The sequence below is a fragment of the Mesocricetus auratus genome, unplaced genomic scaffold, assembly GCF_017639785.1.
Source record: "Mesocricetus auratus isolate SY011 unplaced genomic scaffold, BCM_Maur_2.0 Super-Scaffold_100006, whole genome shotgun sequence".
Taxonomy (NCBI): Eukaryota; Metazoa; Chordata; class Mammalia; order Rodentia; family Cricetidae; genus Mesocricetus; species Mesocricetus auratus.
Genome location: NW_024429190.1, coordinates 69435042 through 69457018, shown reverse-complemented (window position 1 = coordinate 69457018; position 21977 = coordinate 69435042). Strand labels below are relative to the sequence as shown.

Below are 21977 nucleotides of genomic sequence, written 5' to 3'. Positions count from 1 at the left end.
TACAGAATGGAGGATAAATCACTTATGGTTGCTTGATTGTAGGCATCTTTGCAGTTTGCAGAATGCCAAGATATAATACAGCGCCAAGAACAGGAGTCTGTGCGTCTAAAACTTCAGCACACCTTGGATGTAAAGGTAAGGGTAGTTTTCATTATATATAATTCAAGCAGAAGCAATGCCTATGCTTGATGCACTTTGATATTTTCTTTGTATGCTTCTGTGTGTGTGCCTATGCGTGTGTGTGTGTGTGTGTGTGTACATATTCATAGGTTTTTAAATGAGCACTGTGGAGGCCAATGTTAGGTTTCTTCCTCAGTCACTTCTCCACAGGGTCTCTCACTGAATCTGGAACTCACAAGGTTAGGCTGGATGGCCAGCAAGGCCCCAGGAGCCACCTCTCTCCACCACCCAGCATTGAGATTACAGCCTCACGCCACTGCACTGGCCTTATTCTGAGTACTTGGGGTCAAAGTCCCTATGCTTATACAACTAGCCCTCTACCATCAGAGCCAACCTCCCAAGTTCATGCATATTTTACATTTGATATCCTTTCCACATCATCTGCTACATTTGTAAAGTCTGTAGAAGCATTGCTACATACTATACACATACTTCTCATTTAGGATAACCTGGAAACATCATGTTTTAGTCTTAGTTGACAATAAGCAAGTGAAACAATGTTCCACAAGTGCCTGCCTTAGGAATACCTGAGGAAAGTTTTCCTCACCAGGTGTCAGGTGAACCAAAGACCCAAAGGATCAGTGTTTGGCTTGTTTATGCAATAATTTACATGACAAAACATGTTTCTTTAAAAAGTGTCTTTATACTGCAATGTGTACATTTTCAGAGTATATTTCAAGTTGCTCAGTATTTTAACGTTTTAGTAATAGGTTTTGCCTGTGAAGTCGAACAGTAGTCTTGATGTCACCCTTCTCTGTGGCTGCAGTTAGCGTTATCTTGTTCACGTCTGCATTGTTTGCAGGAGCTGCAGGGTCCTGGCTACACCTCTAATCCTTCCATGAAACCTCGTCTTCTGCAGCCGGCATCTGTAACTCGGTCTCATTCCAATGTCCCATCCTCCCAGTCTACGGCCAGCTTCCTGTCTCATGTCAGTAACCAGCCATGTAACCCACTAAATGAATGACACAATATGGGAGTGACTTAAGTTGGGAAAAAGTTACTTATGAAAATAATGTTTATAGTTAGCATTTTCAATGACTAGATTTAGATATATATAATTTCCTAGGAATCCAATGGAGTCCGTATGAAAAAAATATCTTCTTCACTGTTATTTTCTTGAAAAAGACAGAATAAAATTGTCATTGGGATTAATGATAACAAAAATATTAAAGTAAATTATTTCATTGCATTATATTTAGTTCTTCAGTTAGTCCCAGCATAAGCATGTTTCATATAACAAAGCAACACAGATAATAAATAAATGGCATATCATATGCTAAGTGCAGCCTAGCAACATATTTAATACTTCACCAAGACAAAAACTGTTGGCTTTGTGTAATTTCCTAATGAGAGTTAGGGTTAGGGTTAGGGGGTTAGGGTTAGGGTTACGGTTACGGTTAGGGTTAGGGTTAATATTTTATTAATGCTAAAACACTTAGTTTAACTTTTATACTTTTATACTTTCAAAACACAAGAAAAAACATGGACAATGTAAATTCAGACTTTCTCTGAAGTCATACGAATTCCTTACAATCAGAATCTAGCTCTAACCCTTAACAAAGAAAGAGAAGACAAGAAAAAGACTTGTTCCATCTGTCAGTTATAGCAATCATGTTTTTACTTTTAAGAGTCCTGCATTTAGAATGGCAACAGGATCATCAGAACCATTGAAAGTACTAGGTAGATAAAAGATGTCTAAATGACTAGTAGTTGAAATGGACTTGTGCACTGCAAAATAAACCATCATTTATTCTGCTAGTCCACAATTTCTGTTTAGCAGCTGAATTAATTTTATAAGAGAATATAATGTACAGACATGAAAAACTAAGTCTTTGTGCATTGTTTTCATCAGCACTCTATGAAAACCAACACACTGAAGGAAGACCCAACTAGGGACCTGAAGCAGCTTCTCCAAGAGTTGAGAAGTGTGATCAATGAGGAACCGGCCATGCCTCTGAGCAAGACGGAGGAGGATGGAAGGACACCGTCCCTCGGAGCATTGTGGGTGGCTGTGTGAGACTGCATGCTTGTAATTAATGCCAAAGCTCCTTTCAGGAGCTTGTCACCACTAAGTTATCCACCTGTCCTTGTCTGGATGGTCAGGGTTAAACAACTTTGAAGAGAATGTAAAGTTACCAGGAAAAGCAAAGGTAGAGAGGTTAAGCAAAGAGGCCACGGGGCAACAGACACATTCAGTGCAGAAAGAGACCAGTACACAGCGTTAGCCAATGTTAATTTGTAATGATTTATAGTTCCCAAGAGATTGCGTGTCCATAATCATACTGAGTATTGCATCACCAGCTGTGACAAGGTGGGACCAAGTTTGCTTATCCCATTTTACAAGTGAATAAACAAATCCCCAAAGGCTGATTTGTGTGCAGCACACAGTCCACTGCAAAGCTAGACCTATACAGCATTGAGGACTAGAATACTCAAGGAATAAGCTAATAAGAAAAGCCTCCGTCTCTGGCTATTCATGACAACAGCTTATATCAAACTAATAAGATGTCTCATCAAAACAGATGAGCTCACCAGCCCCTCCTGCCCATATCTACAGAGGTCAGTGAGACTCCTGTGTGCTTTTCAAATCTCTCATATTGTCATTTAGATTAACTTAGAATGTCTTATCTATGTTGGTACTAATCTTATTTTTGTGTTATTAGTGTTTATATGGCAAATATCTGAAAGTAAATTTTTCTGAAGAAATATATAACTCATCTCTAGTTCCTCAAGATGTTCTGAGATGTATATTTAATCCAAGTGCCAACGTTAGTTGGATTTATCTAATCGTTAATAGTAACAGTAAAACATTAGTAATATATTGATTACCTATCATGACACTGCATTATATCAGTCACAAAATGTCAGAATGTACCTTTGGCTATTCCAGCTAAGAATTCTTGGACTTGAAGAACACTTTGTTTTCTCCGGGGGGGCAATTAAGGGAGGCAGGTGAGACAGGATCACTGTGTAGCCCTGGCTGTCCTGGAACTCCCTATGCAAACCAGGCTGGCCTCAAACTCACAGTTATCTGCCTGCCTCAAGGAGTCAAAGAGTGCTAATCTTAAAGGTATGCACTACCATGCCTAGCTTTTTTGTTTGTTTTTTTGAAACGGGGTCTTACCGTATATTCCAGGCTGGCTTTGAACTCTTGATCCTCCTGCCTCAACAACCAGAGTGTGGATTACAAGCAAGCAGGCTCTGGCATGCCAAGCTGAGCACTTCCATTTTTCTGGCCATTTAAGCCAGGACAGTGCTGTTAGGTCATTATGACACACGAATAAATTTCAGCACAGACTGACCTACCTCTTATGAAACTAAGAGACAAAATTAGAAGAACTCTTGACCCAAGCACTAGTGACTCTACACTGTAGAGTCTACAGGTTACCATGGCTTCCCCAATCAGTTTCCATCACTGTAGTTCCTAGTGGACTTGAACTGTATCAGGACTGTATCAAGCAAATGTATTTGGTGAGAATTGGGTTAATTTTCTATGACCCTACAATTGGCCTTGTCACTAACGTCTAACTTCTGCCTAATGCTGAAGAATGCATGGAAGAAAGCCCTTGTCTGTTGCATGCCTGGGATCCTAGTGCTTGTGACACAGAGACAGGAGCATTGCTGCCAGTTTGAGGCCAGCCTGGTAATGGAGTGAGTTCCAGGTCAGCCAGGGCTACACAGCTCCAACCTGTTAATAACAACAACAAATTAAAACCCCCAAACAAATCACTGGAAGAAAGCATTGTCTGAGCTGAATCTAGAACTGGCTGGCTCCTGGTAAATATTGCCTAAAATGTAGCTGTAACTTAAATAAAAATTTAGCATAAGTGAATGATTATTTCTAACAGACCAAGCCTGCAGAAGTGCATGTGTCTGTAACTGACTGAGTTTGTCTGTCCACAGAGATGACAGGGTGAGAGACTGCATCACAGAATCCAGCCTGAGGTCAGAGCTCTGCCACAGGTGAGAGCATCGAACTCAATGGATTCACTGCCCAAGAATGTTGTCTAGGGCCTGGTAATCTGGGGGTCGGTTTGAATAGTTTCCATGGCACTTGATGTGCATATTGGCTTCAGAGAAGGAAAGCTGTTACATAGCTTAACTCTAAACAGGACTTCAAGGGTCTGGAAACCAACCAAAAGCCCTTTCTTCTTTCTTTCCTTTTTCGCTTGCTTTACACCTTGCTGACTGTGGTCCCCAGCCTTCTGTCACATAGCAGAGTGCCCGAGATAACGTACAAGAGCAGAAGCTGATGTCCACACATCCTGAAGGTTCTAGCCCCGTCAGGCTCATCCATAGCTTTGGGACTCTGCTGAGGGTATCCAATGGCAAATGGCAAGACGATTGAGGCAGACTGTTCACCTCTCTACTGAGAAACAAAAGAGAAGAGGGCCAGGGCCACAGTTCCCTTGGGGGTCCCATCCACAGTGACCTAAGAACTGCCCACAAGGCACCTCCTGAAGACCCCACTGCCTTCCAGCAGCTCCATGCTGGGGACAGAGCCCTTAACTCATGGGACTCAGGAGGACATTCAGCATCCAGACAAAAGTGCTGATGTTTAGCCATGTGAACTGTCTGTGTGGTATGCCATACCAAAGGACTTTCTCTACATTTACATGTATTTACAGTGGTTTTTGTAACTCTGAAATGTGGTCCAGAAGGAAGTTATAACAGCATCAATGTATCCTATATCTATCAATAATTGAATAGCTGAATTCTAAATGAAATCATAAAAAGATAACATGAAGAAAACCTACAACCTTCTATAAAACCCTAAAATGGACAATTCCTGAGAAGAATGTTAGCAAAAACAGAAAAAAATGTCCAATAACAACCCTTATTAGAGAAGACACAGAACCTATTGTTTCCCTCTTCACTGCCTGCTACAACAAGCACTGACCCCTCAGCCTGGCACTGAAAAGTCTCTGACTTCTGCCACTACTCTGCCAGCTAGTCCTAAGTCAACCTGATACAAGCCAGAGTTGTTTGGAAAGAGAAACCACAACTGAGAAAATGCCACCATAAAACTGGCCTGTGGGCAAGCCTGTGTAGAGGAACAATTGATGCAGAGGGCTCAGCCCACAGAAGTACTGCCATCCCTAGACCAGTGGTCCTGAGGTGTTTAAGAAAGCAGGCTGAGCAAGCCATGAGGAGCAAGCCAGTAAGCAGGAGTCCTTCATGGCCTCTGCTTCAGTTCCCGACTCTACCTAGAGTTTCTGCCCTGACTTTCTTCAGTGATGAATGTGATGTGGAAAACACTTTCCTTCAAGTTGCTTTTGGTTGCGGTGTTTCATCACAGCCATAACCCTGACACAGCCTGTACTGCTGTATTGCTGTACTGTCTAATCTCACCAGACTCTCCTCTTCCTCCTTTTTTTTTTTTTTTTTGTTTGAATCTTGAGGCAGGATCTCATGTACAACTAAGAATGGGTGACCTTGAACCTTGAACTCCTGGTCCTCTTGCCTTCACCTCTTGATTTCTAGTATTACAAACCTGGGCCATGTTCCTGGTTTACATGGTGCTGGGGATCAAGCCCAGAGCTTTGTACATGAGAGGCAAGCTCTGTACTAAGCTGTCTTTAATCCCCAGCTGACTACTCTCAGTTCCCAAGGGCTCACTCCCCCTCTTAAAGGATTTTCCCTACAGGACAACTTGCAGGAAGGAGTCCATTTCTCCTTCCACCATATGGACTCCAGACATCAAATTCAGGTTTTGGGCTTGGCAAGCGCCTTTTCCTGTGGAACATCTCACAGCTGTCTTCCTTTTGACTTTTTGTGTTCTCCACCCAGAAAGGCGAAAGCTTCAACCTCACCCTTTTGAGTCTGCAACTGCCCCAAATCAGTACTCAAATGAAAATGTGTTTTTATCATGAAGCTAGCTACCAGTTTAAGAATAAATTGAGCTTAGGTTGTAGCTTGTTCTTGCAACAGCCCTGGGTTCAATTTCCCGCACTTACCTCCACTAAAGAATAAACTATTTCTTTTGCAGATTTTATTATGTTAATAAGAAAATAACATTCTAACTTTTTTTTTCAAGACAGCCCTGGTTGTCCTGGAACTCACTGTGTAGACCAGGCTGGCCTGAAATTCAGAGACCAGTCTGCCTCTGCCTTCTGATTGCTAGGATTAAAGGCCCAGGCCACTATGCCCAATTTTATAACATTTGTAATTTCTCCTGTTCTCTGGCCAACAGAAGTAACAATTCCCTGAGAGAGTCCACTGAAGGCAGCAAGTCCAGTGAAACTCTTAGCAGGTGAGAAATGATTTCCCTGCCCCTAAGTTACAAAATGTCCTTTTTGTTCTGTTCACTGACTGAGAAGACCATGAGCTCTGTAACGTACCATGTGCGTCTGTCCTATGTCCTTGGAATATATAACACCGAGCAGACAGATTTGGGTCCTGACCCTCCTGTTGTGTGGGATTATAATGTGTGTTTATAGAACACATAAAGAAAAATCTATAATCTTTTCTGTTTTCATAATCCATAAAAACGGAGCTATCTAAACCATCTTTGTATGAAACTTGTATGAAAATGATTACATACTCAAACTGCTTAAATCATAGTTAATGTGTTGGCTAGTTTTATGTCAACTTGACACAAGCTAGAGTCATCAGAGAGAAAGGAACCTCAATTGAGAAAATGCTCCCATAAAATCCAGGTGTAGGGAAGTCTTTGGAACATTTTCTTAATTTTTGATTGATGGGGGAGGGCCCAGTCCATTATTGGTGGTGTCATCCCAAGGCTGGTAGTCCTCCCCCCACACCATCCCTTCAGAGCCTGCATGATCTAACCATCTCTGCAAGCATCACAGACGCCCTACCCCGGCCAGCACTTTGCCGTTTGTCAGTCAGTCAAGCTGACAGAATTAACCACACACTGATGTTATGTTTGCAGAGAACCAGTCACACTGCGTGCAGGAGACCTGGAAGATCCGTCCAGTTGCTTCACATTCACGTCCACAGGTGAGTTTCCAGTGAAATCTGCAGAGGTTCTCACTCCAAGAGAATAAAGACGATGTCACCACAGCAGAGTTTAATCCCCCATTAACTCTGGTCTCACTTCCTCCACCCCTCCTGTTCCGTCAGTTTGTTTTTCCCATCTTGAGCTGTTAGAACTTTAGTTGAACCTGCAAGGCTGTCCGTCCTTTTCCCCGTTGGGGCTTTTGCACCTACAGTGCCACCAACATTGCTAACCACCTCATCCTCTTTGAAATTGTGTTCAAATGTCACTTTCCCAGCAACCCTTAACTCTCATCACTTACTCAAAACACCTTCCTACACTTTCCAGTTCCCCTTACCTTTCCCGTGTTACACCCCATCCTCTAACATACCAGGTAACTTTCTATGTGGTGTTGTTACTGTAGCCATGGCTCAGCCTGGGAGATAAAGCCCTGCAGTCTTTGGCTTCCTGATGCACCCGGATATTTAGAGCCTTCCAGACACAGAACAGCTGTTAAATAATTGTTTATCGAATGGCTGGAATAAAAAAGGAGAATCGAGGCTCTTCAAGTCATTTCCAGTGAATTACAAAGTGATTTCCATGAAAACAAGCTTCTGAAAGAAAGAGATGGAAGGAACAGACTGTTTAAAAGTCAATGCCCAGACTCAGAATGGGAAAGGGAAATAAAAGTGTTAGGGAGTGACTTAAAGCATAGCCAAGGAACAAATTACAGAAGGCACACTTCATGAGGAAGAAAACGTACAGAGTGTGTTGGAGTTAGAAAAGAGGCAAGAGAGTTAACTTTAACTTACAGAAGAGGAAGTAGTTAGGAAAGAATGAAAATGACAGTTATTTGATTAAAACTTGGTTATAAATCTGACCAGTTGTAATGTAAATAGAGGAAAGTAAAATATAATGTGAGAAGGACTTCATTTATGGAAGTGTTAATATAGTTAAATCAAACATTGTATATGCACTGTGTGTGTGTATATATGTGTGTGCAGGTGTGTGTGTGTATAATATAATTTTATTTAATGCTTTTAGTATGTATCTGAGAGTGATAAATTTTCTCAGTTCCTGAAATTATTTATTTCATCCTCATTTTGAAGTACTTAAATATAGAATTCCAGGTCAGGGTTTTTTTTACCACACATTTTTGTTTTGTTTTGTTTTGACATAGGGTTTCTCCGTGTAGCCCTGGCTGTCCTGGAACTCACTCTGTAGACAAGGCTGTCTTTGAACTCAGAGATCCTCCTGCCTCTGGGATTAAAGGCGTGCTCTACCACCTGGCTTTTTACCTCACTTTTAATGTGGGTAATTTCCCCTACTTAGGGTTTCCGTTTTGTCTACTAAGAAGTCAACTGTAAACCTAACTGATGTCTATTTAAATTTAGTATGCCTTTCCTCTCTTGACTGACAGCTGTAATATTTTTTGCCTTTTGTTTGCTTGTTTATTTTAGCAGTTCTTGTCCATATACCATTCTTTTGTCTATGGAGTAGAACACATCTGGTGTTTGAAAGTCTCTTGGTGTGAATCTATGAACGTCCCTGACTGACAGCTCCACTGTGTCTATCTTCCTGTATACCAATGACCTACTAGTTGCATTTTGTTTTCTACCATGTCATCTTGTCTCCTTACATAGCCAGTTAGTTTTTATCATAGGACACTTCCTGGCAGATTTTACAGCTAGGTGAGACTCAGAATTGTGTTTGTTTTTGTAGACAGCTAAGGGTATTGTCAATCCCAGACCAGTTTGATCAGATCAGCAGTGGATCTGATTTGAATCGAGATCTCTGGATCTCAGGGTCCTGCATGTTCTCATTCCTAAAGCCAGTGTTCTCCAGAGGAACAAAACCATAAGAGAGTTTATGTAACTGTGATTAACTTCCATGATCAGAAGCTGGGAAGTTCTACAAAGACCACCTGCAAGCTAATAGCAGGGGAAAGCAGGTGCTTAGCTAAGAATCTTGGAGGGCAATGATTCAGGCTGAGGCTTGCTGGAGAGTCAGGGGTGAGGATGATGGATGCTGATGTCTCCAGGCAACAGCAGTATCAAAACCAAACTCACTGTGAAGAATTAAGCTAGTACCCACGGATGAGCTTCCAACCACTTTTTGTTCCAGCTGGACTTAATCCACTGACACTGCTACCTACATACAGGGTGGGTCTCCCCCATCCAGTTTGCTGACATAAATGCCTCTTTTCTCTGGAAACTTCCTCACAGACAATCCAGAAATGTCCTCTGCCCGTTTTCTAGATCTCTCAGTCTAGTGGGCTAAGAATAGTAAGCCATCACATAGGGTCCAACCCTTTTTAGGACACAACTTTTCCAAGTTGTTGTCTTCATTGGAGGAGTTTACTTGTGAGACGTTTGACTTTTTTGTAAGGGCACTTCACTACCTTTAGCTAATTCTGTCTTTTACCCTGGTCCTTATACTATCTCAGCAAGTCCATCTGTGAAGATCTCAGCCTCCCGTTCATTCAATTCTTCCCCTAAGAAGTCTCCAGTGCACTCGCTCCTGACCAGCTCTGCCGAAGAGTCAGTGGGCTCCACATCACAGTACCGCTCCTCCAAGACTATTCACTCACCCGACTCTACAAAAGGTAAGGATGACCTGATATTGCTGATGGGACTCATTGATTTCTTACATCAGGGAGCTGCAAGATTTGCACGTCCCTCTCATATGCATCCTGCAGTTGGTGCTTTAAGTAGGTGGTCTTTAAATTTGTCAATATGTATGCACACTCATGCATTAAGGTTCTAAAAGCTTAGATATTGTATAGAAGTATGTTTCTGCTCTTGTTTGGCATGAACAGTGAACTTTTTCTATTAATTTTTTAGGATATGTAGTGTCTAAGTGATGAAGCTTGCCACTCTTGCTTAGTTAAAATGTAGCTCTCCTTCAGCCAACACCTTTTGAAGTGCAGATGTCTGTTATACATTCTTGTACAAAATCTCATCAAAAGTTTTAAGTTCAGCTTTTGTTTCATAAAATAAATGAAAAAATGATTTGTAGTAAGTGCCTTAGAATTCTGAATTACATGTAAGTGTGTTGAACTGGACTTCAAATGTTACTCATTCTATACAGCAGTGACCAAAACCAGTCCAACATTCTGTGGGATCATTCTCATTGACTGATAAGGCACAAGACACACATGGTGTTGTGTCATTGTCAAAACATTTCTTAGTCTTTTGATATCCTAGGACATACATATTCTAAAAAGTACAAAAATCAGAATCTAATCACATTTGAGTTTACTTTATTGTTTATGCTGTGTGCATTGTACCCTCTGTCTTTTGTTTCCAAGCTCTCTCTTGTCATCTCATTCAGGACATAGAGTGACCGCTGGAGGAGGGCAGCACCTGTAACATCACACAGAGATGTAACATTTTCTCCCACACTTCACATCCTCACCAAGCATCATTATATAGTATTTCTGTTCAAATATTCTTAAGATGTTGTTTCTCATCCTCTTATAAATCTTTTAGAGAATTATTTTAATACTATAATTACAACAAAAAGGATATTTGGTAATGGAAACAAGTCAACAAAAATGTTTTTAAAATTAGTCACCTAGTCCAGGGCTAAGATCAAAATTCAACTCTTCTGTTTGCTAACCAAGTGTTTTGGAAACGCACTTCTTAAAGACAGTCTTCATGCCTCTGGGCCCATCAGCCACTGCTACCCATCCTAGGGTCACCATGCTGGACCAGCACCCATACGGCCTTTCCCGCCACACACACACCATTCCCACTCAGGTGACAGTCTGACAACGGAAAGTGTGCCAGGGTCTGAGTTAGAGCCTGCTCCCTAGGCCCCAGTTAGGAATTACTCAGGTTTGCTGTGAAAAATGACAACTGTACAAAGTGTCACTAGCTTGAAGTATTCTGAGTCCTGTTTAATACTATATAGTTGAATAATAGTAAATCAACTTGATTTAAAACAAAACCAAGTATGTGAGTATTGCTGTATTAAACAGGAATTGTTTTCATTTTAAAATATTTTCAAGTTTTCTTAAGAAAAGTTGCTTAACACATAATTTGAAGATTTCTAGAAGAAATATTGAATAGACTTTTAATATCACATCTAAGCAATTTTCTAATAGATTCACAGTCTCCGTCACTAGAAACAACAGGAAAAACATGCCGAAAACTGCAGAACAGACTGGAAAGTCTGCAAACCCTGGTAGAAGATTTACAGCTGAAGAACCAAGGTACAGTAGAGAGGTCTCCAGACCTGGGGTTTAGCTCAGTGACAGATGGCTTGCCTACCTAACAAAAGCCCTGGGTTCAGTCTTCAGAATTGGGGGGGGGGATCACAAAAAGATATACACATATACAACACGCAGGCACGCACAAATATTTTTCTACCAATGAACATTAACACAATAAATGTAAGCATATTAATAGTAAAGGGCTCTGCAGGCACTCACTAACCAGCTCTGGATTCAGTACTGCTTGTCTTCATGGGCCTCACAACAGCATGGGAGTGTAGGAACTGTGACTGTCAGGATGCGAGCACACAGCACAGCCAGTCCTATGTCACAGAGGACAGTAGTGCTGGGATTCGATCCCCACTGCTCCCGACGCTGAAGCCCACATCCGCTAACACACGGAGGTCACAGCACATTGAGTAAAATCCAAGTGAATCCTGTTAACTCCAGCTCCCCCCTGAACAGTAAGAACACATTTATTTTTAGGTTGAGTCTTTAAAAAAATTAGTTCAAGAATTTTATAGTTTATTTTGATCACATTTCTTTCCCTAAGATCCGCCCCTTCCTCTCCCACCCACCCAACTTTGTGCCTTTTTTAAAACTTACCAAATATAATTGGTGCTGCCCATATAATTGTTTTTAAAAGAAGGGAGGCTTTTGGGGTTTTTTTTTTGTTTTTTGTTTTTTTTTTGGCCCACCTTATACCCACACTTTGATTTATATTTCTGAGTTCATCCTACTTATGTCATCCTAGAGTCATCTAATTAGAAGTTGTGTGGCGTTTGTTTAATAGAAACAGTAAATTAGACTAGAGGCAGTGTCTGGTAGGATGGCTCTTGAAGTTCTGTACAAATAGTTTTGGAGGGTTTGGACAGAGTTTATCAAAATTTAAAGTTCAGGGCTGTAGATACAGCTTGGTCCTAGGGCATTGCCTTGTATGTACAAGGCCATGGGTTCAATCCTAGCACAACCAAAAGCCAAAACCATACCGAGAAATTCTCCCAAACTCTTTATAATAGTGACTTCTGCCCCCAAGATTCGAGGACAGGTGGCTTTCTACCCTCCGGAGGCACTTGCAGTATGTATGCTTCTTTTACCTCATCCTGCTTACGGAGGCTGTAAGTTTACTCACCACAACAGCCCTCACAAATGTGCACTGCATTGAAGTTTTCCATCCCACACCACCGGCTCAGACTGAGTCTGATCCGAACGCTAAAGGCTCATCCCTGAAGACAAGCGTGAGAAGGCTTAGAACCCGAGTTGACTTTCCAATCTAACTTTGCTTTATTGACATTTTCAGCAATGTCTTCAATGATCAGAAATCAAGAGAAGAGGATTCAGAAAGTAAAAGACCAGGAAAAAATGTTACTAAAATGACACATTGCTCGCCTGCTCCCTAAAAGGGCTCACGCCCGATTAATTGTGATGTTTCTTATAATTAGTGCCCTGTGGACTTTTTCTTTTTATGTGAAAATTTAATAAAAGATACCCTGTCCTGTAAAGTCTGTTTTGAAATAAGCTTCTTGAATCCTGTCACAGTAAAACTTGGAACACTACCAGCTAGATTTAAAAGTATTCATATATTATAATGTATTAATTTATGCTAATATCTAGCATGTTGGTATAATTGTCTTAAATTATTTTACTGGTTCTAAGATAGTAGAGCCATTTTGTTTTTCAGCTTAAACAAATTCTGAGGAGGAAAAAAAGAGTGTTTCATGTGGTGTAAGCTTAAACAAATTCTGAGGAGAAAAAAAAAGAGTGTTCATGTGGTGTAAGGGTACAGTGGCAAGAACAGAAGGACAAACTCCAGCACTCTGGACAAACAGCAGCCTTCTTTGGTGACCTTGAGCTCATTGTTTGTTCTGTCAATATCACTAATCAACAAAACTTTGGTGGCCCCAGTCAAAACTCTCAGAAATCTCTCCTCTTGCATAAAGCTAAAGAAAAGACAATACTTCGTTAATCTTTGACAAATGAATAGGTACGCTCTAGATTGAACTAATATAGTCTACTTTAATTAAATTTTAACAAATTGGGGGTATTCGTATGCAAACCAAATATAATGAGATGAGGAGGACAGACATAAGTGTTTCACTTGTGCCATAATATTAGAGACAATGTGGCAGGGGTTAACTGTCCCCAAAAATGTATTCTTCCATTCCCTAGTACACAGTTGTCACAGGGACACAGCTGCTAGCTGGAGTCTGTGTTGTGGCCCCCTGTCCCTCACCTGTGGGGGTAGTCATCTGACCAGTTCTCACAGGTGGAGTAGAACACGAACAGAGAACACTTCAGGTCAGAGTGTTAATACTGCAGTTGTGGGTTTTCCTCAGGTTATTTCCCTCCTACAGACTGGATGCAGAGGGCGGGGAGGGCCCTTAGGATGGCCACACCACAGGGCAGAGGGGATCTGGGAGCTCTACAAGGAAGGGAGCTGCTGCCCAGATGACCTACTGATGACTGATACAAGGACAAGAAATCTGTGTGGTGTTCCTGCCGTCTTACATGGATGCCAGCAGGAGCCCTGACTCCACAGCCATCAGCTAAGAGGGCGGACACGCTCTCTCAGGGAAACCTCGTCTCGTGCTCCTCCCAATGACAGTCATCACTCTAAGCACAGACAATGGTCAAGAGACATATATGTAATTATAAATAATATGTGTATAATAGCACAATCTGTTTAAGTCAGTTGGCTTTAATGAAAGATTAACTTTTATTTCATCAGTAACTATCAATAGAATTCTAGAGACTTTTGTTTAAATTGCTTTACTTCACAGGAATATTGAGCGTTGTGAAGTAATGGCCGGCACCTTCTGCCGACCTCATTATGAGACATAAGCACAGTGTATGGGTTTCATCCCGAAACAGCTGTGAGCCCAGAGCTTGCAGGCCACCTGCCGAGCGCCATCTGATGCTGCTTTGAGTTGAGTCCATACTTTTGTCAGCAAAGGCCATCTTAGCCAGAGTTAAGTACTGTTTTGCCAATAGCTATTGTACTTTTTTAACACATAAACTGGCGGATGGACTTAGGACAATCAGGGCTTGAAGGTCGTCCTTAGCTATATATCAAGTTCCAGGACAGTTTGGGCTATCCCCTCTCGAAACAACCACCAAGAGCTGGGATGAGCTCAGGGGTAGAGTGTTTGTCTGGCACTGCATACAGGGTGTGGTGGCACATGCCTGTAATCCCAGCACTTGAGGAAGCTGAGGCAGGAGGACCAGTCTCAAGGGCATACTTGGTTACACAGTGAATTTTTGGGCAAGCCTGGATTACCAGAAATCCTGCCTCAGAAAGACTTCATCTTTAAATACTTGCATGCTGAATTCCCCTCTAAGCAAAGTTTTAGAAAATATTTAAAATTCTCTCCAAAAGGGAAAACAGACTCCATATGTCATTTGCTGTAACATTTGATGTTTGCTTTTCTCTATATGTAAAATACTATACCATTACTTTATATCTAGTTATGGTGCTAAAATTGAAACAAATAATTCAGACATTTTATAAAGATATTACAACTCAGGATTTATTATTCAGTTATAACTTAAAAACTTAATTATCCCTTCACAGAGCAAAGATATTCTTCCGCATCATGGTCCTATGTAGTTTTCACTCACTGGTATGAGAGGAGAGTGAAGAGGTGACAGATGGAAAAAAGCTTCCCCAGGGCAGCCCATCTACTGAGACCTGGAATGGGGTGGGGGAAGTGACTTCTGGGAGGGCACTGTAGGGAAAGGATGCACACGCCCTTGCTGGAGCCAGGCGGGGGCCTGTAAATCCCAGTCCTCAAAGGAGTACAGTCACCTTTCAAGCCGCCTCACCATCTTAGCCACCCCACTCGCTCCACTTCCTGGATGACCAACTCTGATTAGGACATTAAGACAAAGCCACACCGGCTAACCCCACACCTATCCTCAGCGCTTACAATGGAACAAACACTAATGGGGAGTCTCTGAGTGTCACTCCAGTCCTGACTGATCACAGTTCTATATGGTGTCGTTTTAAAATGTAAACATGTTGTGTTAGCTGCATTTAATGAGGCTTACCGACATCTCCCTGCTCTAAGAGCCACAGGCTCTACCTCGTACTTGTGCAGTTGGTTAGTTTCTCCTTGCATAGTCCATGCCTCAGTCTTAGCCCAAACCAACTCCCCAGGGACGGTCAACCCCTCAAGTAATGTCTCAGCACAAACCAGTCAGTGCAATAAGGGAAAAGTTCCAGCTCACCGATAGCATCATGGGCATGCATAAATCCTCCTACATTCTGGACAAAAGCCACACTAGCAACTCTGATGGCTACAAATGGGATTACACTGCCTTTAAATTATGCAGTGTGCTCTACAGCCTTAGCCTCTTCCAACTCTGCTGCGGCCTCTTGCTCAGATGCTTCACACCGCGAGTCAGTGAATCCCCCACCACCCATGAACCACTTTAGCCTCATGGCCAGTCTGCAGGAGTCTATTGCTGCATTCTTCCCAGCGAGTAACTTCCCTATTCTCTACCAGCACAAACTTCCATTCCACCACCGTGTCCACAGGCAGGAAGACAGAATGGGACCACAGCCCATCCTTACAGTAATGGAGCGGGACGTATCTGGTCCATCCCCCAAGATTCTCGTGGTCTCCAGTTACTGCAATGAACTGCACATCGGAGCTTGTGTTGTAGTGCACCTGGAACTGGATGCTGACCTGCTGAGCTTCCAGGGACACGGCCTTCCCATCTACTTCCCAGCCTCTTCCTCCCACAAGAGTGCTTCTGCCGTCACCCATTCCCTGACTTAGGCCCTCAAGACTGCTACCCAAGCCAGCATCCCCCCAAGATAAGTGCCTGGACACCACTTCCCAGTCCTCGTGGCCTGCTGGGTCCTGATTGGCTGGCTGTGCAGGGCTGGCTGCTTTAGCTCTGTCCCTGAGCAGGCTGCTAGACGACAGCTTCTCTGCCATGCTCCCCGCTGTTTCTTGTCCTTTACAGGATCTCCATTCTCCTCTATGAACTTCCGGGCTTTGATTCCTCGACACTTCTGGGTTGGCCCTGGAGTGGGTGTCCGCACTCTTTCCAGCAGGTACACATTCTCTGGCATTGCCCCAGTCTGCTCCAGTATTCTCAAGTCTCTGTGCTCCCTGCAGGTTACCAAGATCTTTGGTCTCGGAAATCAAATGTCCGTTGCTTTCTTGAAGCTGCTCTGAGAAAGGAAAATGTAGCAACTTTAGCTGGTTTCACAAAGGGAAGAGAATGGTTGCTATCATCTCGGTTTCTATCTGTAGGTCAAGCTCCTGTAGGAATCAAGTGTCTATTTGCACCTTCTCAACACCACTCTAAGAGCACACATGCAGAGCCAACAATCAGAACACACTCAGTGTGCTCAGCACGAGAGACAATGAAGTGGCAGGCACAAAGTCTCCACAGGCCAGACCAGGTTGGCAGGGATCCAAAGTTAAGTCACTTGGCTCCTGTCATAAAAAAAAAAATGCTGTCTGGGGTTGGAACAGGAGCTTAGCAGGCCCAGCCGCACACACCATGGCTTCTGTGGGACAAAGGACTCCCTAAAGTGAGTGCAGGACAGGGTTAGCTCTGGAAGGCAAAGGGGTCAGTGTGAGCAGAGTTGGGGTGGGGGTGGAGGAAGTGAGGGGGGAGAAATCTCTCCAAAGACACATGAGGTTCCACTTACACACACACTATACACACACACTATACACTCTTAAAAATTGTTCTAAAAAGTCCACAATCCAAGTCGCTCAAAGACTTGGTTTGTTCCCTGGCTACCTAAGTAGCTCTCAAAACCTGACCTTCTACACTCAGCACGTGGGCTTTTTAATGGTGAGCTTCGGAGTGAGATATCAACAAACCTCAATTCCCCAATTAAAACATGAGGCTGGCCTTCATACAAGAAAACAGATGAACCGTTTTTCAAAAATCAGCCGTGGGAAAGATTCTCACGTAACTACAAATGACTACCACTAAAAATAAGTTCGGCCAGGCAACGCCAACCTTCCAAAGAAGGGCACAGGAAGACGGGGCTTCGTGCCAATGCACACTGGTTGCCTGGTGCGGGGTCTCTAGAATGTAGATGTAAACTACAATTCTCACCAGTTTGGTCCCCCAGTAGGCCGACTGGGCTGTTGTAAGTGCACGCACGGCCAGTGCACAGCTGCAGCGGCTTTCATGATCCACGTCTAAGCTGAATTTTACTTTCCTGAAGCAATTGTCCAAGCGAGTGCTCAACGCTCGCCAGCCTCAAACTCAGATCTAAGAAGGGGCGTGGGGTGTCAGAGCTTGAAGCTACGGGGACTAAGACTCAGAGGATGCCCCTTCCAGCTTCATGGAGACTACGGAGATTTGTGAGATGTCCCCCCTCCCCCGCCCCTAACCCAGCCTCGAGCACTGCGCCAAGCGCCGCCGGCCGGAGGAGCCGGTGCCGGCCTGAGCGGCAGGAGCAGGGCGCTGCCTCTGGAGGACCCGGGTGGCTTCTCCAGGACAGTACAGCCCGGGAGGGAACGCAACCGGGCCCGTGGGGGGTTCCATCCCAGGTGGGGGAAGTTAGTCCACCACGATCCACCTGGAGAGCTTCAGGTGGCTTTCATTCCCCCTTCCCCAGTGAACTCCGAAACACCGGGCACATTTGCCCCGAGCCCCGGGGAGGAAGAATACCTGGTTTGGAGACCAGCACCCGCTCGGAAGGTTCAGGGCTCAGGCCGCCACCGTCACCCGGACCGCCTCCCGGAGCCGCAGCCTCCCCTGGAGGAGCGTCCTTCTGCGGCTCCGCACCCCCGTCTTTCCCCGGGACCCCAGGGTCGCCCCGCAGCAGCCACAGGATAAGCGCAGCCGCCAGACACCCGCCGACCAGCAGGGCGGACCAGACGGCGCCCATGGCTGAGAGGCTGCGGGAGACTACGGGCCCCGGACCAGGGCTCCGCTCACCCGCACGGCCACACCCACCCCGCCCGCCTCAGCCTTTTACGGTTCCTAGGCGGCCAGCCCGGCCCTCAGTGACCGCGAACTTCCCCGGCCCCGCCCCGCCCCGCCCCCGCCGCCCGGAGCTCGCCGATTCCCCCCTCCCCCCCCCGCCCCAATGCCCAAGCCGGGGTCCCGCTCCACTGGATTCCGCACAGCACCGAGCCAGGGCAAGGAACTCCTGGAGCTCAGAGGAGACAGGGGGCTTAGAGACCAGTACTCTTGCTGGACGGTTAGCACACGGAGAGGTGGAGAGGGCGGGGAAGGGAAGGAGGACGCGGGGCGGGGGATGAGTGAGTGAGTGAGGGCAGGGAAGCCTAGAGGAAGCGCCACTTCTGCCCGCAGCTGTGCCCAGCTTTTTCAAACCTCTGTGTAATAATCTACTTAAAGGCCCACTTCAACCAATCCCTTTCCCCCTCGAACCTCTTACTCCCTCCCTTTTAAAAAGAAGGGTCCAGGCTAGCCTAGAACTCTCTATATATCTAAAGCTGGCCTCAAACTCCTGATTCCGCGTCTCAAGTGCAGGGTTACAGATGAGCTTCGACATGGCCGGATCCTTCCACCTCTTTTTGCTGCGTACATCCATTCATTTGAATTGGATATTGCACACGGATGGAGCCCCTACATGTAAATATTAATAAAACAGCGACCCTTTATCAAGCATCATATATTCAAAGCGTTTTGTGTATAGACTTAAACTGATCCTCACACAATAGACGTCCTATGAAGGACCACACTGCTCTGTCGATGTGTACACACACCTACTTCAGGTTAATGCGCCAGGACTTTTTATTTCTGGAGGTTTTCCCTTAAACTCATCCTCCCACAGCCTCCTGCTAAGGCCACAGCTGGAGACTATGTGCCTTGAAGCTATTACTAACATGGCTCCCTCTGGGAGATCCCAGTTCTCCTTGCTGGGATCACACAGCAGCTCTCAACAGGCAGATAGGTAGAAAACACAGCAATAAAAAAGACTCCTGCTTTATTATTAAAGTATTGGATATTAAAATGAAATACTGCTATACCCATAGTTGAGAGCACCACTCAGCCCTGTCAGACAAGCTTCTTGCAGTAGATGGTAAATTAGCACAGAGACCCACAGCTGGGCCATGTGTAGCGCGTGAGAGATTTGGGAGCACTCAACCCTAAATGGGATGACTTTATTAAACCCCCTCCCTTCAGCCCTCAAGGAACTGCCTGGAAGAGGAGGTAGAAATATTCTAAGAGTCAGATGATCCCAAGGAAACAGTGTCTGGCAGACACACCAGGACTTGAGACACGTATGCACTCACAGAGATTGTGACAGCATGAACAACACCGGCGCAGGCTCAAACCAGATAAATCCCGCACTGAGAGGAGGAAGTGAGCGAAAAGTCCCCCCTAATCAAGAAGCTATTTGCGACTGATGCCTGCTGAAAAGGGAAATCCGTTTTCTTCAAGGGAGCACACCGGTGTATCGGCCAGGAGGGGATGGTGTACACACAGAGGACTCCGTGTTTGCTTAGTTTGGTGTACTTTTTGTTTGTTTTGGTATTTTCTGTCTTTTAATTTTTTCTTTTTTTAAGTTTGTGTTTTGGTTTTCATTTTGGTGTTTTGCTTTTATTGAGAAAGGAAGGGGGGAGGACATGAAATTGGGTAGATAAGAAGATAAGGGGATCTGGAATGAGTTGAGAGAGGGAAAATATGATCAAAATATGTAAAAAGTTTAATTAAACTTATTTAGAAGAATTTAATAGATAAGTAGGTAGACAGACGAGATAGATGAGGTAGCATAGGAGGAGGTACACGGATAATGTATAGCAGCGTAGTTAGGAGGGTTGCCTAATGAACATCTCCAACCCAACTCACTTACATGAAGACAGTACTTCACGCTAAACTAAAACACAAGCCCCTACAGGCTGCCTGTCGGTCCCACTGTAATCATGTCCCACCTACACAGAGGATTCTTCAATGGCTCTACATCTCACAGCAAAACCCTGTCCTCATGACCTCTGAGGGCTCACCCTCTCTGGTCCTCTCTCGCCAGGTCGCCAGGTGGCTTCTTCAGCTTACATACATCTTACATGCATTTCAAGCACAACTTACATAGAACTTGGTGTGATCTTTTTCAAACACATTTCATGTCTTTGACTAATTAGTGATTCAGTGGTGAACATGGGAGCCATAATATATCCAAACCATACCTTCCATTATATACCAGTGAGCATAAGCCCAGGGTTTCCCTGGGTTCTGTGAAAACCAAGTTCATGAAACCCAAGGGAAAAATCACAGGATTCCCCCCCCCACCCCGACTTCATAACCAGCCAATCAGAAGTAGGAAGTGAATGAATTTGGGATTAACCTCTGAAATGGGGAGTCTTAAACTGAGCCCTTTAATTTATGAAATCAAAACTGACTTCAGGCAGAGAGTGTCAGAGTTGTGTGAAAGTGGAGGACATCAAGTTGATGTCCATGAGTTGGAGAATTGCTTGGTGGGGGGAGGGGGACGGACGACACCTCTCCCTACGTACCAATTCTCACCACCTGGAGCTAGGTGCTTAAGAGCAGGAGAGAATAAACAGTATCCTTCCACTGACCTCTGCATTGTCAGTCTCAGTGTGGGCACCCTGGGACCCCATCGGTGTACCTCCACCTGCTCCGGCTCTGATGCATTCTGCAACTATTCTTAGCTCTGCTCAACACCTTCCCTAAAACTCGGCATTGCTTTCCTGGGCTCAGAATTCCACCTCAGCACCTCCTCCCTTCCTCACACTGATATATGCCATTCTTTTATTTGAATTCTGAACACATGAACTTTGTTAGTGCAAAGTCTGAGGTTTTCTCTCATGCTATACTTATTTTTGGAATCCATTTCCTCCTCCTCTAGCTTGCAAATCCCTTTGGGGGGGGTCAGAGCACTTCATTCTTTGTGTTCCATGGAATGCCAAGTCTATCATGCAATACACCCTTTTATTGTTGCTCTTTATTGAGTGCCTAATTGATGTAATTGATGCTGGCCCCTGGCTGGTGCTTCATCAGGATTATCTCATGCACGCCTCGGAGTCTGATCTGCTCAAGGTCATCCAGGGGATAGCCGACTAGGCTAAGATTTGGACCCAGCATCCTGACCCCAGGATTCCAGCTCTGAACCTCTAGCTACCCCAAATCCTGATTGTGGTTAAACTACATTTACATTTCAAAACATGCATTTTAGAAGTGGGTGTGTGAATTTGGGCATGTGTCATCAGAGGAATCTTCAGGGAATATTCCAGCATGATGCTGAAGTGTAGCCGTGTATTGGTTTCTCATTCCTCCCTCTCCAAGCCCTGGCTCTCTGGGGATGTACCATCAGCACCTGTCCATTTCTGTCAAGCTCTGTGCCTGTGTCTTTGCATGACATTCATCACAGGCAAATGCTCTCTGTGGATCAGTCACGTTGGAGCCTCCCAGGTTCAGGTTTCGTAGAGACATTTTCTAACTGCAACTGTTTGCAAACCTCTGACTCATCTTGGAATCTGGATGGACTCCAGGCTGAGCTGCTTGGTAATGATGAAACCTTTAGATACGGGCAATCTGTACTGGGAAAACTAGCTAGCTCGCTGTATAGAGAAGTGGGGGAGGGAGGATGGAGGGGTAGTTGGGCTGCATTAAACAGTGGGTTTCAGGTGGAATAAAAACCCTAAATGAAAATGGTAAAAGTACAAGGCTAAG

General features: G+C 44.3%; 2 protein-coding genes across 7 annotated transcripts in view; one reads left to right on the top strand and one right to left on the bottom strand.

The window, feature by feature from the left end:
• Window positions 1-12838, top strand: part of Ccdc158 (coiled-coil domain containing 158) — a 54416-nt gene extending 41578 nt beyond the window's left edge. For 2 of the 6 annotated variants that reach the window (XM_040747427.1, XM_021226037.2), the window contains exons 16-24: window positions 43-135; window positions 983-1108; window positions 2033-2181; window positions 4084-4143; window positions 6374-6433; window positions 7076-7143; window positions 9567-9725; window positions 11237-11336; window positions 12637-12838. In XM_040747427.1, coding sequence (XP_040603361.1) covers window positions 43-135; window positions 983-1108; window positions 2033-2181; window positions 4084-4143; window positions 6374-6433; window positions 7076-7143; window positions 9567-9725; window positions 11237-11336; window positions 12637-12736 — 915 coding nt within the window. In that variant the 3' untranslated portion in view covers window positions 12737-12838. Of the gene's footprint in view, window positions 1-42; window positions 136-982; window positions 1109-2032; window positions 2182-4083; window positions 4144-6373; window positions 6434-7075; window positions 7144-9566; window positions 9726-11228; window positions 11337-12636 lie in introns of all 6 variants that reach the window. The other 4 variants (XM_040747428.1, XM_021226038.2, XM_021226039.2 and 1 more) reach the window with 4 other exon arrangements.
• A 2003-nt stretch (window positions 12839-14841) lies between these two features.
• On the bottom strand, window positions 14842-18271 carry Stbd1 (starch binding domain 1). Its single transcript, XM_005068140.4, has 2 exons — window positions 17985-18271; window positions 14842-16518 (listed from the first exon to the last, which is right to left on the bottom strand). The coding sequence occupies exons 1-2, from the start codon at window positions 18202-18204 to the stop codon at window positions 15737-15739; spliced, it is 1002 nt and encodes a 333-aa protein (XP_005068197.2). The 5' UTR covers window positions 18205-18271; the 3' UTR covers window positions 14842-15736.
• Between the last annotated feature and the right edge of the window lie 3706 nt (window positions 18272-21977).